This window comes from Oryctolagus cuniculus, chromosome 13, assembly GCF_964237555.1.
Source record: "Oryctolagus cuniculus chromosome 13, mOryCun1.1, whole genome shotgun sequence".
NCBI lineage: Eukaryota > Metazoa > Chordata > Mammalia > Lagomorpha > Leporidae > Oryctolagus > Oryctolagus cuniculus.
The window spans coordinates 16,210,660-16,224,495 of NC_091444.1; the positions used below are offsets into that span (position 1 = coordinate 16,210,660).

General features: G+C 45.4%; 1 protein-coding gene and 1 long non-coding RNA gene across 3 annotated transcripts in view; one reads left to right on the top strand and one right to left on the bottom strand.

Moving 5' to 3' along the window:
• Positions 1-6,690: 6,690 nt before the first annotated feature.
• Positions 6,691-12,759, bottom strand: LOC108178228 (uncharacterized). Its single transcript, XR_011381247.1, has 3 exons — positions 12,518-12,759; positions 11,266-11,456; positions 6,691-7,842 (listed from the first exon to the last, which is right to left on the bottom strand). It is a non-coding gene; the product is annotated as an uncharacterized lncRNA (long non-coding RNA).
• A 385-nt stretch (positions 12,760-13,144) lies between these two features.
• NR5A2 (nuclear receptor subfamily 5 group A member 2) overlaps positions 13,145-13,836 on the top strand; it is a 129,740-nt gene continuing 129,048 nt past the window's right edge. The window contains exon 1 of one of the 2 annotated variants that reach the window (XM_002717676.5): positions 13,145-13,456. In XM_002717676.5, coding sequence (XP_002717722.1) covers positions 13,393-13,456 — 64 coding nt within the window. In that variant the 5' untranslated portion in view covers positions 13,145-13,392. The remainder of the gene's footprint in view (positions 13,457-13,836) is intronic. The other variant, XM_008268687.4, reaches the window with a different exon arrangement.

Sequence of the window (13,836 nt, forward strand, 5' to 3'; positions counted from 1 at the left end):
CAGCCCTAGATCACACCCCAGCCATCTTCACCAGCGTCACTGCTCTCAGGTTCTCCTCCCTGTACTCAGCATGGCTGCTTCCTCGGCTATTTAATTCCATTTCCCATGATCAGTTTTCCTTTCAAATAACTCTCCTCTTAGATCTTCCTCCTCACTCCGACTCCTTTGCCAAACGTGTACTGGGTGCCTGTGCTGTGGGCCGGGGGCAAGCAACGGACTCACACCAAGCAGACCGTGAGCTCGGCTCTGTATGAGGAGCCCAGAGCCCGGAGTCTGCCCAGGCACACCCAGGCACAGTGTGAGGCGCTCAGAAGACACTTAGAAAACTTAGAACAGAAATATCCCCTTCGTCCTGGAAGAGACTCCTGGGCTCCCGAGAGAGAGGACGCTTGCCAGGAGGGAGTATTTACTGAGCAGCCCTGTGCACCAGGCTCCATGCTAAGCAAATACATTTTAAGTCATTTTCTCCTTAGGTGTCGCTCCCCCTCTTCATGGAGGAACGACACCAAGCCCTGCCTAGGCTTCACATCCGAGTCACGGCACCATTATGTCGCTCCCCCTCTTCATGGAGGAACGACACCAAGCCCTGCCTAGGCTTCACATCCGAGTCACGGCACCATTATGTCGCTCCCCCTCTTCGTGGAGGAACGACACAGGACCCTGCGCTGTTCTTTCGTCTGCTCGGTCCTCCCCGGGTTTGCTGCTGGTTCTTCCCGGGTTGGCTACTATCCCTTCCACCTCCGGAAGGGCAGTTCCCCCTGGCCACATTCCCCACTTCCGCAGGGGAGCGGCACACCGCCGGCCGGCTCTCTCGGGGGCTGCACAGGTGTTCCCCTTAGGTGTTCCCCTAAGATGTTCCCCTTAGATGTTCCTGGTGCATGTTGTCTCTCTCCTCCTTTATAGTCCTCCTCTGCCAATCCCAACTCGGCTGCCCACACGCCGAGTACGCTGCTCTCCTCCAATCAGGAGCAAGTCCTACAGTTTATTGGCTGAACTGGAGGCAGCTGTGTAGAAGCTGTTTTCTTCTCTCCCAGCGCCATATTGTGGGAGAGCAGATGCATAGAATAAGTCTTAATTCCAGTAACTTAGTCTAGTCCGGGTTGCTCCCCACACTTAGGACTACCCTATGTGATGGCTACTCCCCATTTTAGAGATGAAGAACACAAATGAACTAAGTGCTCACAGCCGCACAGGCAGTAAGTCACAAGACCAGGATGACGGCAATCGGCAAACACATGTCTGCTTACACACCTCCTACTTCCGATCGGGAACAGTAATCACCGGGAGTTAGGAAGCAACAAAAATCATGTTTCATTTATTATTTATTTCCATTTTATTTGAAAAGCAGAGACCAAGAGATCTCCCATCTCACGGTTCACTCCCCAAGAGCCCACAAAAGCTGGGGCTGGACCAGGACAAAGCCAGGAGTTGGGAACTCCGTCCAGGTGTCCCAAGTGGGCGGCAGGGACCAACTACCTACTACTGCCTTCCAAGGCCCATTAGCAGGAAGCTGGATGGAAGTGGAGAAGCTGAGACTCAAACCAGCACCTGATAGGGGACTCCAGCATCCGAAGAGGTGCTTACTCCCCTGCGCCTCAACGCCGGTCCCTGTTAAGTTGCTGTAACTTTTTTTCTGTACACATATCTACATGTTCACAGACTTTCTTTTTTTGTTTCCCCAGAAATCTTTTATTTAAGGTATACAAACTTCATGCATTTCATGAATACAAATTTAGGAACACAGTGATTCTTCCCACACGCACCCCCAGCCTCACAGACTTTCCAACGTGATCATACGCTTGAACCTTACTTTCTTCTCTTTTGCTTGGTGCCCCCACTCACGTAATTGCCTTATTTTGCTCGTGTAACAATAAACACTGTCTATGCATCCCCCCAAGCCATCCTGGAAAGCTCCACTTCTCTTGTTAAGGGCCGATTGTAGCCAAAGAAATAGAGGTACTGTAATGGATTCAGCCACTCCCCTATGGTCGGCTTCCATCTGTTTGTCCCTGGCGAAGAGACTCCCCACTGACACATCCTTAAGCACAGCTCAGGCCCAGCTCCAGCGGAATGCGCTCAGGTTGCTACCCTTTTTCCTGTGTCCCTGGCTTCCTCTGGGCAACACCTTGTTCCTGGGCTAACACCGACTCACCCTTTGCAACAGGTCAGCAGCACTTCCTGCCAGGGGCTTCCTCTTATCTTTCCAAAAGGGGGTCAGTAGTTCCTGGGTGCTGCCTAGTACCCCAGGCTTAGCTATGATAAATAGCTGTCATCATTTGTCACTTCCACCCAACTGAGTCTCCTTAGACTAACTCTGTACCCTTAGCACCAACTATAGACTCCAGCATATTTCAGCTAAGTGAACAGATGAATGGGTGGGTGAGTGGGTGAATGGATGGACAAAGGCACCTGCAACATCATGATGTTTTCAAGTGGTTCTTTATCTCTTGAGCGAAGAGTGTAGAGGATAAGACAGAAAAGGGTCTTGCCTATCAAACTGAATAGCAGGAAATTTATCCTAAAGACTATGCAGAACAATTGACAAATTTTAGGCAGTGAATATCATCAATTTTCAATTGTTTTAGATTTATTTATTTATTTATTTGACAGGCAGAGTGGACAGTGAGAGAGAGAGACAGAGAGAAAGGTCTTCCTTTGCCGTTGGTTCACCCTCCAACGGCTGCCATGGCTGGCACGCTGCGGCCTGCACACCGCGCTGATCCGAAGGCAGGAGCTAGGTGCTTCTCCTGGTCTCCCATGGGGTGCAGGGCCCAAGTACTTGGGCCATCCTCCACTGCACTCCCTGGCCACAGCAGAGAGCTGGCCTGGAAGAGGGGCAACCGGGACAGAATCCGGCGCCCCGACCGGGACTAGAACCCGGTGTGGGGGCACTGCAAGGCGGAGGATTAGCGCCAGCCCTATTTATTTTTTTAATTTGAAAGGCAAAGTTCCTGGGGGTGGGGGAGGGAGTGGAGAAAGATGTTCTATCTACTGCCTCGCTCCCAAAGTGGCGGCAACAGCTGGGCTGGCCCGTGCCAACCAGGAGCCTGGAACTCCATTCATGTCTCCCATGTGGGTGGCAAGGGCCCAAGTACTCGGGCCATCTTCTGTGTTCTCATGGACATTAGCAGAGAGCTGGATAGGAAGTGGAGCAGCCGGGACCTTGCAACCACTGCTCACATGGGATGCTGGCATTGCAGGTGGTAGCTTAACCTGTTGCACCACAACACAAGCCACCACTGTGGATTTTTTAATTTAAAAAAATTTATTTAATTGAAAGGCAAAGAGAAAGCCAGAGAGGGACAGAGGGAGAAAGAGAAGTAGAAAGAAAAAAAGAGACTAAGAAAAAGAGAGATCTTCCATCTGCAGGTTTACTCCCCAAATACCTGCAACAGCCAGGAGTGGGCCAAGCCAACGCCAGGAGCCAGGAACTCAATCCAGGTCTCCCATGTTGGTGGCAGGCCCATCACTGCTGCTTCCCAGGTGTGCATTCGCAGGAGGCTAGAATGAGGAGAGGAGCTGACATTCACACCCACCCAAGCAGTATCTTAGCCCCTGCCTCAAATGCCTACCCCTGATTATTTTCTTTTTGATTTATTAAGGCAGGAATGTGGAAGATGGCCTTGGGAGAAGCCAGAGGAAAGCCCAGGAGCCATTTGGAGACAATATAAATGATCCAAGTGCGAGACAAGGGCCTCTAAGTGCCAGTCTTGGGGCTAGATGTGCCACATGTGTTCTCGCGAGCCGTTCTGCACCCACACTGACGACCCTCTCACACGGAGGAACAACCCCACCAGGTCACGGCATTAATCAACGATGTGCCCCGACTCAAACAAAAACAACAGGTGGAAACTAAACCGAAAGGTGACTTCTGTGAGGCTCCACAGTGGCTCTCAGTAATCCTTTCTTTTCTGGGTTGTTTCTTATATACATGAATGTTTGTATGTATGCACATATGCGTACACACACACAAATGTGTATCTGCCCCTCTGCCTTTCATCTTTATTTTATTTATTTATTTATTTATTTTGACAGGCAGAGTGGACAGTGAGAGAGAGAGAGAGACAGAGAGAAACGTCTTCCTTTTGCCGTTGGTTCACCCTCCAATGGCTGCCGCAGCCGGCGCACTGCGGCCGGCGCACCACGCTGATCCAATGGCAGGAGCCAGGTACTTATCCTGGTCTCCCCTGGGGTGCAGGGCCCAAGCACTTGGGCCATCCTCCACTGCACTCCTGGGCCACAGCAGAGAGCTGGCCTGGAAGAGGGGCAACCAGGACAGAATCCGGCGCCCCGACCGGGACTAGAACCTGGTGTGCCGGCGCCGCAAGCCGGAGGATTAGCCTGTTGAGCCGCGGCGTCGGCCTTCTGCCTTTCAAATAAAATAAAAATAAATGATGTTTCAAAAGAAAATATAACATATATGCATTTAAGTCCTTTATCACGGTTATCATGTTGATATTTTGAATAATCAGAGTGTTGTATTGAAAAACTATTTAAGGAAGACGTATTTAAAATTCTACTTTAGCACTTTTATTAAACATTTTCTTATTTCACAAGGGACTAGGAGAGCAAAAAAATGTCTATTAGAATAACTGAAACACAAATCAAAATTGAGTTATATAGCCCAATGTAAGATTAAGCTGCATAAAATATCTCAGTCTAGAGGAACACCTATTATTCGAATGGCTGTTTTATATGTATGGTCTACCAGGTAATTTTAGGTCACACAGAACCTTCACTTTCCTAAGGATGTCTGAATCCATTTCGTGGTTCCGCATTTTAAAATAATAACAGCGTGATTTCTTTGCATGCTGTACAGTTTCCCTTTTTAAAGACAATTTAGGCCACTGGGTTATTTGCTTCAATGTTTGAAAATGCCTTCCATGGAAACAAAGTGGTATTGAGTTTATTTCACTTACTCTAAAAAACAAGACGCACAGTAAGCCATTAGACACGGCTCCCAGACAGTGATCAACGTGGGGGAACCCAGCACAAGCGTACGGGAGAGTCAGGTCTTAAACATTTATGTTGCCAAAAGATTGACTAAGGCTCTGTTTAATTATTAGTGCTATAAAAAGTGAGTAATATTTACCTGACCATAATAGTACTGTGTAAAAGTCACTTATCTTTCCTGCCAGGTGCCACATTTCTCACAGCTATTATGTTTTCCAAATTCTACTATTCCACCCTCTTAGAGAACTGGACAGGGGAGAGGATAATTAAGGAAGCTGATTTTTTTTGTTGTTGCTGCGTGCCAATGCTGGCCCAGGATGTATATAAAATCCAGGACAAATGCCTTTGGTGGTGCAGGGTACAAGCAAAAATGGACTATTAAGCAACAGTTTGGCAGAAACTTAATGGTTCAGTATTCATAAGCCTTCTGGAAAAACCCCCCAATAGCTGGGGTAGTCAGCCTGTTTGAATGATGAGTGATTTAAGGTGCTTGTTCTTCAACCCAAATTATAAACACACTTACAGGGCCCTTTGCAGGTTCATACAAGGTGTTCACCATAAATCCAATTTTGCAAGAATTCCAGTTCCTAACGGATATATCATAATGTCTTGAAAGAGAGTATTCAGGAAGTTTACAGGGAGTGTAACTCATTAACTGAACTTCAACATTATCATGCAATCTGGGTTCAGATGATATTGCTGAATACCTTTTGGATTTTGGCAAAGATGCCTTGGAGTCATCAGTTATCTGTCAATCATTTACAAATCCTTTCTGAAATCAGTTAGCAAATAATGTTTTATCATTATAAACATGTATTCTTGTAAATGTGAGTCATTCCGAGTGTTCCATGTGGAGCTGTCTGATGAGTTCCGCGGGGAGGAAAGGTGTTTAAAACAGAAAGCAGTCATGGAAATGCCCACAGTTGCCTAAAGGAGATGGTCGCACTGTACCTGGATTGAGAAAAACAATTACTAAAAACTGAGGGCGTGATTTTCTTGGTCTTTTCCCCCCGGTGTAGCTGGAACGAAAAGTGCCTGCTAGCTGTCGCCGGGGCTGAGTTCGGAGCACCTGTTATTTGCAGTGCGTGTGCACAGTGCTCCAGTCCCTCTTTCAGAAAAACATGTTCGCTTCTCACAAAGTCCTGACTGCCCCTTTCTATTAAATTAGCCTCACCGATAAGCTTCAAAAGACCAAAGTAACTCATTAATATGAGTCTCCTCAGCATGCCAGCAGGGTTCACAGGAAACTAAAGACAGTGACAAATAGTATTTTTTGCAGATTCTGGAGGCGCTATTAGGCAACCTTGGATGTCACCGTTCTTCAATTTTTTGGGTACCTTTGTGTCTAGTGAGAGGCAGATGATATAGTGTGAAAGTCAACCTCTGTTGGGGCTGGCACCGTGGCTCACTTGGTTAATCCTCCTGCGGTGCCAGCATCCCATATGGGTGCTGGTTCTAGTCCCGGTTGCCCCTCTTCCAGTCCAGCTCTCTGCTGTAGCCCTGGGAAGGCAGTGGAGGATGGCCCAAGTGCTTGGGCCCCTGCACTCACATGGGAGACCAGGAGGAAGCACCTGGCTCCTGGCTTCAGATTGGTGTAGTTCCGGCCATGGCAGCCATTTGGGGGCTGAACCAACAGAAGGAAGACCTTTCTGTTTCTCTCTCACTGTCTAACTCTGTCAAATTAAAAAAATTAAAAAAAAAAAAAAGTAAACCTCTGTGCTGTTATATTTTTGTTAACCATGAACAAAACGGGAGAGAAGCCGAGCAGATTCCATTATGATGCTATTAAATTATATGAATCCTGTTAAGTCTTGCATATGGAGGGCATCTATCTGCGACTAAGACTGGCACCAAAAACAAAACACAAAACCATAAACCTGCAGAGGACTTCTCCAGTTCCATGAAGGAAATCGTGTCTGTCACTCAAGGCTCTGGTGCACACAGCCCGTGTCGGTTTTCCATGACATCAGAAGAGGTGCTGAGCACACTCTCTCTCCGCCATGGCACCAAGCACCTGCTATATACAAACACACAATATCTGTTTCCTTGACTTTTCACCCTAAAAACTACTGGGTCCCATCATTTTCGTCACTTTGACTTGTGAGAGGCCAAGAATCTTGGCCCCCAGGCAGGAAGCAAGAGCAGGAATAGGATGAAAGTCGTCAGCTTTCTGATCCCAAATCTGGGCTCCCAACCTCGCGGCTGCACCCTCCACTCCCCCAAGATGCACAGTGCGTTCACTCGCTCACACAGGTCTCACGCACCAACCCGGGCGCAGGGTTTCTCAGGAAAGCAACCAGAGCCGCAGCCGGTGTGCTACAGTGCTCCTTCACACAACGAACATCACACAAAGCCTCCACCAACGGGCAGCCAACACTGCGGCATGATTAAGAGAGGAGCTACAGAGGTAGAACAGGCCCGGAGTAACACAAGGTCTTCTGGATTTCCATTCAAAATCAGAGAAGAAGAAACTTGTCCCAATAAAAATCATATTTTGAAACACACTATATACTTAAGAAAAAAAATAACCTAAATAAGTAACACTTACTACAGTGTCAATGAGAGTAGGTTGCACTGGTTTTGTACACCCAAGGAGTTGAGAGCATGTTTGCCTGGATCTGCCAACAGTGACCTCACCGGGTGTTGTCTCCGTTCTCTTTCTCCCTGAGCACATCTCAGCTCAGTCTCACCTTGACGAGGCCACCGGGGAGCTCGCGTTTCCAGCTTCATCCGGACCTCAAGCCCTGGCTTGTGACCACCTCTGCTCTGACTCTCAGGGATCACCCGGACCCCGGGCCACCCACACCTGGTGCAGGTGCATCTGTCCTGGAAGGGTTTCGAGACGGCAGCACAGCTGAAAGGCGGTGGATAGGGAGAGAGGCAACCAGACTGGAAAAAAAAATGGACCATAAATTCTGCAATGCGGATCTTCAGACAATGTTGAATCTATAATGACGTGAAATTTTGTTACAAGTGTTCACAGATTGAGTTAAAAATCATCTGTATACAGACACACACCCCCACTGACTTAGAAGAGTTGTCAGTCATGTAGTTTATTTTTCCCCCAAAGAAATATTTTATTTAGGGAATACAAACTTCATGCATTGCATAAGTGCAGATTTAGGAATATAGTGATTCTTCCCAACTAATATTGTTTAAAGCCAAGAAAAGCTTGAAAATGTTTACCCGTGTGCTGTAGATGCAGATTCTCTTTCAGAAAACTGGGAGAGTAAAACAATTAAATTTAAATTTTAACACTGAGGGGCCTGCATTGTGACACGGCTAGTTAAACTGCCACCTGCGATGCCTGCATCCAGTATGAGCGCTGGTTCAAGTCCCAGCTGCTCCACTTCCCATCCAGCTCCCTGCTAATGCGCCTGAGAAAGCAGTAGATGAGGCCCAAGTCAGGCCCACTGCAGAGACCCAGATGGAGTTGCAGACTCCTGGCTTTGACCCGACCCAGCCCTGATTGATGTGGCCCCAGGGAAGTGAACCATTGGATGAAAGATCTGTCTCTCCCTTTTTCTCTGTAACTCTGCCTTCCAAATAAATAACTAAATCTTTCAAAAAGAATTAGCACTGAAACTAGGTAATAGCATAAATTTACAGCTGACCCCATCTCTCACCCACTCAGATGTCAGAGAACATCCCTGCCCTCTTTATTAACTGTGCAATAAGCATAACCCAGTGAACCCTTTCTGATTAAGCCACAGCTTGGCGTTCCTCCCCAGATCTAATAACGTCCATTTGATCCTGCAAACACTGTAGTTTTCCCCTTTGTAAAACTTTCTCCTCCATAGGAATTAAAACTCGAACTTTAGCCTCATTAATGTGAAGCAACACAGCTAATTGTACTATAATGTGCTCATTAAGGGAACACACACGCATGCAGCCATCTTCCTATTCATCCCTCTTTTCTTCTCAGGTCCTGGGCCAGGGGAACATTTGTTCTGGTCTTGCCCTTCACAAACCCAAGTCCTCCTATCAAGGGAACTTCAGAGGCTTTACTGCCCTAAAGAAAGTGAACAAACTGTACCCAGAAATCATTCTTGTAGAAAGGGCATTTTTTAAAATTCTTTTACAAATTTTTTAATTTACTTATTTGAGAGGCAGAGAGGTCCCATCCGCCGGTTTACTCCAGATACATGCAAGGACCCTGAGCGAGACCTGGCACAGAGCTGGAAGCTGTGACTCAACCCAGGTCTCCCATGTGGGTGGCAGGATCCCATCACCCCTGCCTCCCAGGAAAGCTGGAGCAGGAAGCTGGAGTCAGAAGCTGCAGCCAGGAATCAAACCAGGCACCCTTAGGTGGCACCCGGGCACCTTCACCATCAGGCCAAGCCCCTACCCTGGGAGGTGCATTTTACAATAACCTTGACATCGACAGTAAAGAGGCCAACAGCCGAACAGCAGCCCCAGTGCTCGGCTCCAGTGGGGCGTATCCCACTGCCCATGGCCTTCAAATCCCTTCACAACACTCTCAGCACAGGCAGCCCCCGTCTAGGACCCTGATGTGACTGGGAAAGGTTTATGTTTTATAAAACATTCTGAACTCTGGGGCCAGTGTTAAGGCACAGTGAATTAAGCTGTCGCTTGTGACACTGCTACCCTATATCTGAAGGCCGGTTCAAGTCTCGGCTACTCTGCTTCTCATCCACCTTCCTGCTAATGTGCCAGGAAGAGCCAAGTACTTGACCTCTGCTACCCATGTGGGACGCAACAGAGGGAGTTCCTGGCTCCTGCCTTCAGCCTGGCCCAGCCCCGGCGTCATGGCCATTTGAAGAGTGAACCAGTGGATGGAAGACCTCTCTGTCTCTCTATAACTCTGACCTTCAAATAAATACATAAATCTTTAAAACAAACAAACAAAAACAATGACTGGTAGGCAAACTATGGTTCTTCAGACATTGGGAAACATTTTCTCAATCAAAAAGGAAGTGAAATCATTACTTTGACTTTTTTCCAATGACAAAATTCAAACTTGCAGGTGAAAATCTGAATCTTGGAGAAGTTGTATCTGCCACTGTGATTTAGAAAGTTTTGCAATCCTTAGGACCACTGCTGAGATCAGGGGTGACACTGTGAGGACATGATGGGATTCTGCATTACAGAATGTGTCAACAGTTGGAAAATCCACAAAATTCAATGAACTCACACTTTTCAAATTACAATATACATTACAAGACTCTGCACACGTAGAAGATGCATTTGAAGCATAAAATAGGCCAACAAATTTTCATGTTGTAGAGTACAAAAAAGTTCACTAATAATGATTTCGGATTTTCAAGTTTCAACAAATCCTCAGGAAAATACTACTTGTGAAGTTCTAGTGCAGTATCAAAGAAAAATATCATAATTATCTGAAAAAGCTATAATACTCCTCCCTTTCTAATTGCACATCTGTGAGTTCATATTTTCTCACATACTTCAACCAAGACAGTATCACTATAGAGAGAACGTAGAAAGGGCCAGGATGTGGCAAAGCAGGTTAAGCCAACACCAGCGATGCCAGCATCCCATATGAGCACTGGTCAGAGTTCTGTCTGCTCTACTTCTGATCCAGCTTCCTGCTAATGGACTTAACGAAAGCAGTGGAAGATGGCCCAAGTCCAACGTGGGAGACTGGGATGAAGCTCCCAGCCCCTTTCTTCAGCCTGGTCCATCCCTGGCCATTGCAGCTTTTTTGGGGGAAATGAAGCAGTATATGGGGGATCTCTATGTCTCTCTCTCTCTCTTGTAATTCTGCCTTTCAAATAAATAAATAAATATTTTAAAAAATTTAGAAAAATTGCAGAAGCAGATATAAGAATCCCACTGTCTTCACTAGGCCAGACCTTTTTTTGGTCAAAATGTAACTTTTAATTAATTATTTTGTTTTTAAAAAATATTTTTAATCTATAGTATACCATTAGGGCTGGACATATGGCCTTGCAGTTAAAGTGCTACTTGAGATGCCTACATTTCCTATCAGAGTACGTGAACTTGAATCCCAGCCTGCTCCTGATTCCGGCTTCCTGCCGATGCACCCCCTGGGAGGCTGCAGGGATGGCTCAAGTAGTTGAGTCCCTAGCACCCATGTGGGAAACCTGCATTGCATTCCCAGCTCCTGCCTTTGACCCGACCCAGCCCAGACTGTTCCAAGTATTTGGGGAGTGAGCCAGTAAATGGGGGCTTTCTGTTTGTATATCTGTCTCTACGCCTCTTGGATAATTTCTTTAAAAGGTGCCATTAAACTAATATGTGGCATAAAGGGGTAAGCCAACACTTGGGACACCTGTATCCCACATCGGGGCACATGGAATTGAGTCTCACCTCTGCTCTGATCCAGCTTCCTGCTAACATGCCTGGGAGGCAGTAGATGATGGCCCAAGTACTGGGGTTCCTGCACCCCTATGGGAGACCCAGATGGAGTTCCTGGCTCCTGACTTCAGTCTGGTCCAGCCCCAGCTCTTGCAGGCATCTGGGGGAGTGAACCAATGGATGGAATCTCTCTTATTCGCTCTCTGCCTTTCAAAGAAATAAAAATGCATAAATAAATATTTTTAAATGAACCACAGTAAAAGTAAGTTGATATATAATGAGTTAGGTATTATTTTAATAAGTTAAATATAAATAATAAACATTTTAAAGTCTCTCTGTTTTAATTTTTAACACAACAGATACTAACAAGTATAAGTTGTATAAGCAACAGCTTTTTGGATTCCTAAATCAGTTAAACAGAACATTTGCTTTCCAGTCACATGTCCTTGAACATACACACGGGTCCACTTCTGGTAATATGCCATGATTAGTTAAGGAAATAACAGCAAAAAGCTGACAGGATAATTGTAATTACCCAATGCTTTTTCGTTTGGGTACTTATTTAGCTGTCTGGCTAAAAACACCTCAGTTGCCTTTCTCCCTTGCAGCTAATCATAGATGGGTATCTACCTGTGGTCCAGCGAGACCGACAGAGAGAGCCTGGTACTTTAAGGAAATGTTCTCAAAAAGGAACATGCTTCCTCCCCTCGTCCTCGATTCTGCTTCCTAAGAGCGATGGCTGGAACTCTAGTAGCCATTTTGGAACATGAGGATGAGAGTTAGCAGAAAGTAAAAAAGGAAGGAGTGTGGTCTGAACCAGACTTGAAGAGCCATTGTTCCATCTCTGGATTGCCCACCTCTCAACTCCACTTAGAAAAGAGAACTAAGCATCTTGTTTCAACCATGGTTATTCAGGTTTTTCTATAATATGTAGTCAAGACTAATTCTTAAAAAAATATATTTTGAATAGGAAAAACAGTGTATATAAATATTTTTATAGGATCGTAGACCAAAGGAATACAAAGTTACTCAATTAACAAAACCCAAAAAAGAAAAACAGCACACTTCCACAATGTGGGAAAAGACATGCATTGCTCTAAGAATCTGGATTTTATTACTTCGAATAACAGTAGGGATATTCAACAGAACAAACTATCTTTGGCCATTTGAGTACTACTCCTTTAGTGCTAAAGAGTAGCACAGATTTTCTTCATGGACCCAAACAAATAAATAACAACTTTAAAGTTATAGAAAAGCTACTTACACATTCGTCATCTTTCAGCATTAATCTCAAAGTGTAGGTTTTGCTTTATTGGGGAGAGGTTGTCCTTTTAACCAAATGTCCAATGTACAAACAAGCTCAAATGAACTCCTTCACTAATGAACAGTTACGACTTAAAAAAAAAAAAAGAAAGAAACAGGTGGTTGACCAAAACATGACTAAATAAATGGCCACAAGCCTGGCGTGGCAACCCGTGGTGTTTCAAAGTGTGGATCATACCTGCAGTCAGCCCTCCCAGAATTAATGTCTGTCAGTGTTTATCATCTAACCCATATTTGCAGAGGTCAGAAGAGCCCCGTGTGCCCTCCTCTATGCAAATAGCTGATGACATCAAGGGGCTATGTCACAAGCCTGAGTTTAGTTAGTGGATTTAGGCTGGTTTGCAGTTTTATCCACCAGGTCTGATCTGACCCTCGGTTTTACAACTTTCCACTCTGGGTGCTGCATAGCGCCTCTCCACTTCTGAGTTAATCATTTCTTTGCCATTATCTGCCAAGAGTTCTTATCTCTTCTGCTGTCACTTTATAACAGGGTCCGCTTATCGACCTGCATACAGTCATGTGGTCCAGTGAAGCCTATCAGAAGTTTCCATTCTTCTGATTAGAAACCATCGTGAAACTGGATACATGGTTTACAACAGGTCACTCACGCTGGAAACAGTACAGAGTCCAGGGAAAGACTTGCTTGTAACTTTCTGAATTCTGGATTTTTTTTTTTTCTTTTTCTTAACTTTCACTAAGGGTTACTGTAGTCTGATGTGTCTCTTCCCAAGGCCACAAAAGATGACAAGCTGTATTTTTTCTTGCGCTCCATGATTTTTGCTGTGAGCCAAAGGCCTGCCTGTGCTCTCACTGAGAATGTCTTCTAATTCGGACCCTGGGGATGTGCAACAGTATCTAAAGCGCGGACTCACACCTACCGGTAAGTAGCAGTCGCTCTATTTACCACCCAGTCACTATTGTGCTACTACTGAATACATGGAACTTAATCTCATTGACGGTTTTGCATTTTAAGTCAAGGATTTTCTTTGTGCTTATTAAAAGCCTATAATAAACCCACGCATATATTACACATTTTTCTTTTCTGCAGTTCAAAAAAGCCTAGTGGCTAATTCCACATATGAATATTGTTATTATTATCCACTGTTTTTGGACGTCATTCTATTAGCCCAAAACAGCCAGAAAATATTCAAAATAGATCAATTTTATCCTTAATAAATTCTGACAACTTCTAATAGGAAATAATAAACTAAAATTTGAACAACTTGGAACAAGCCAATCATACTGAGTGATCACTAATCA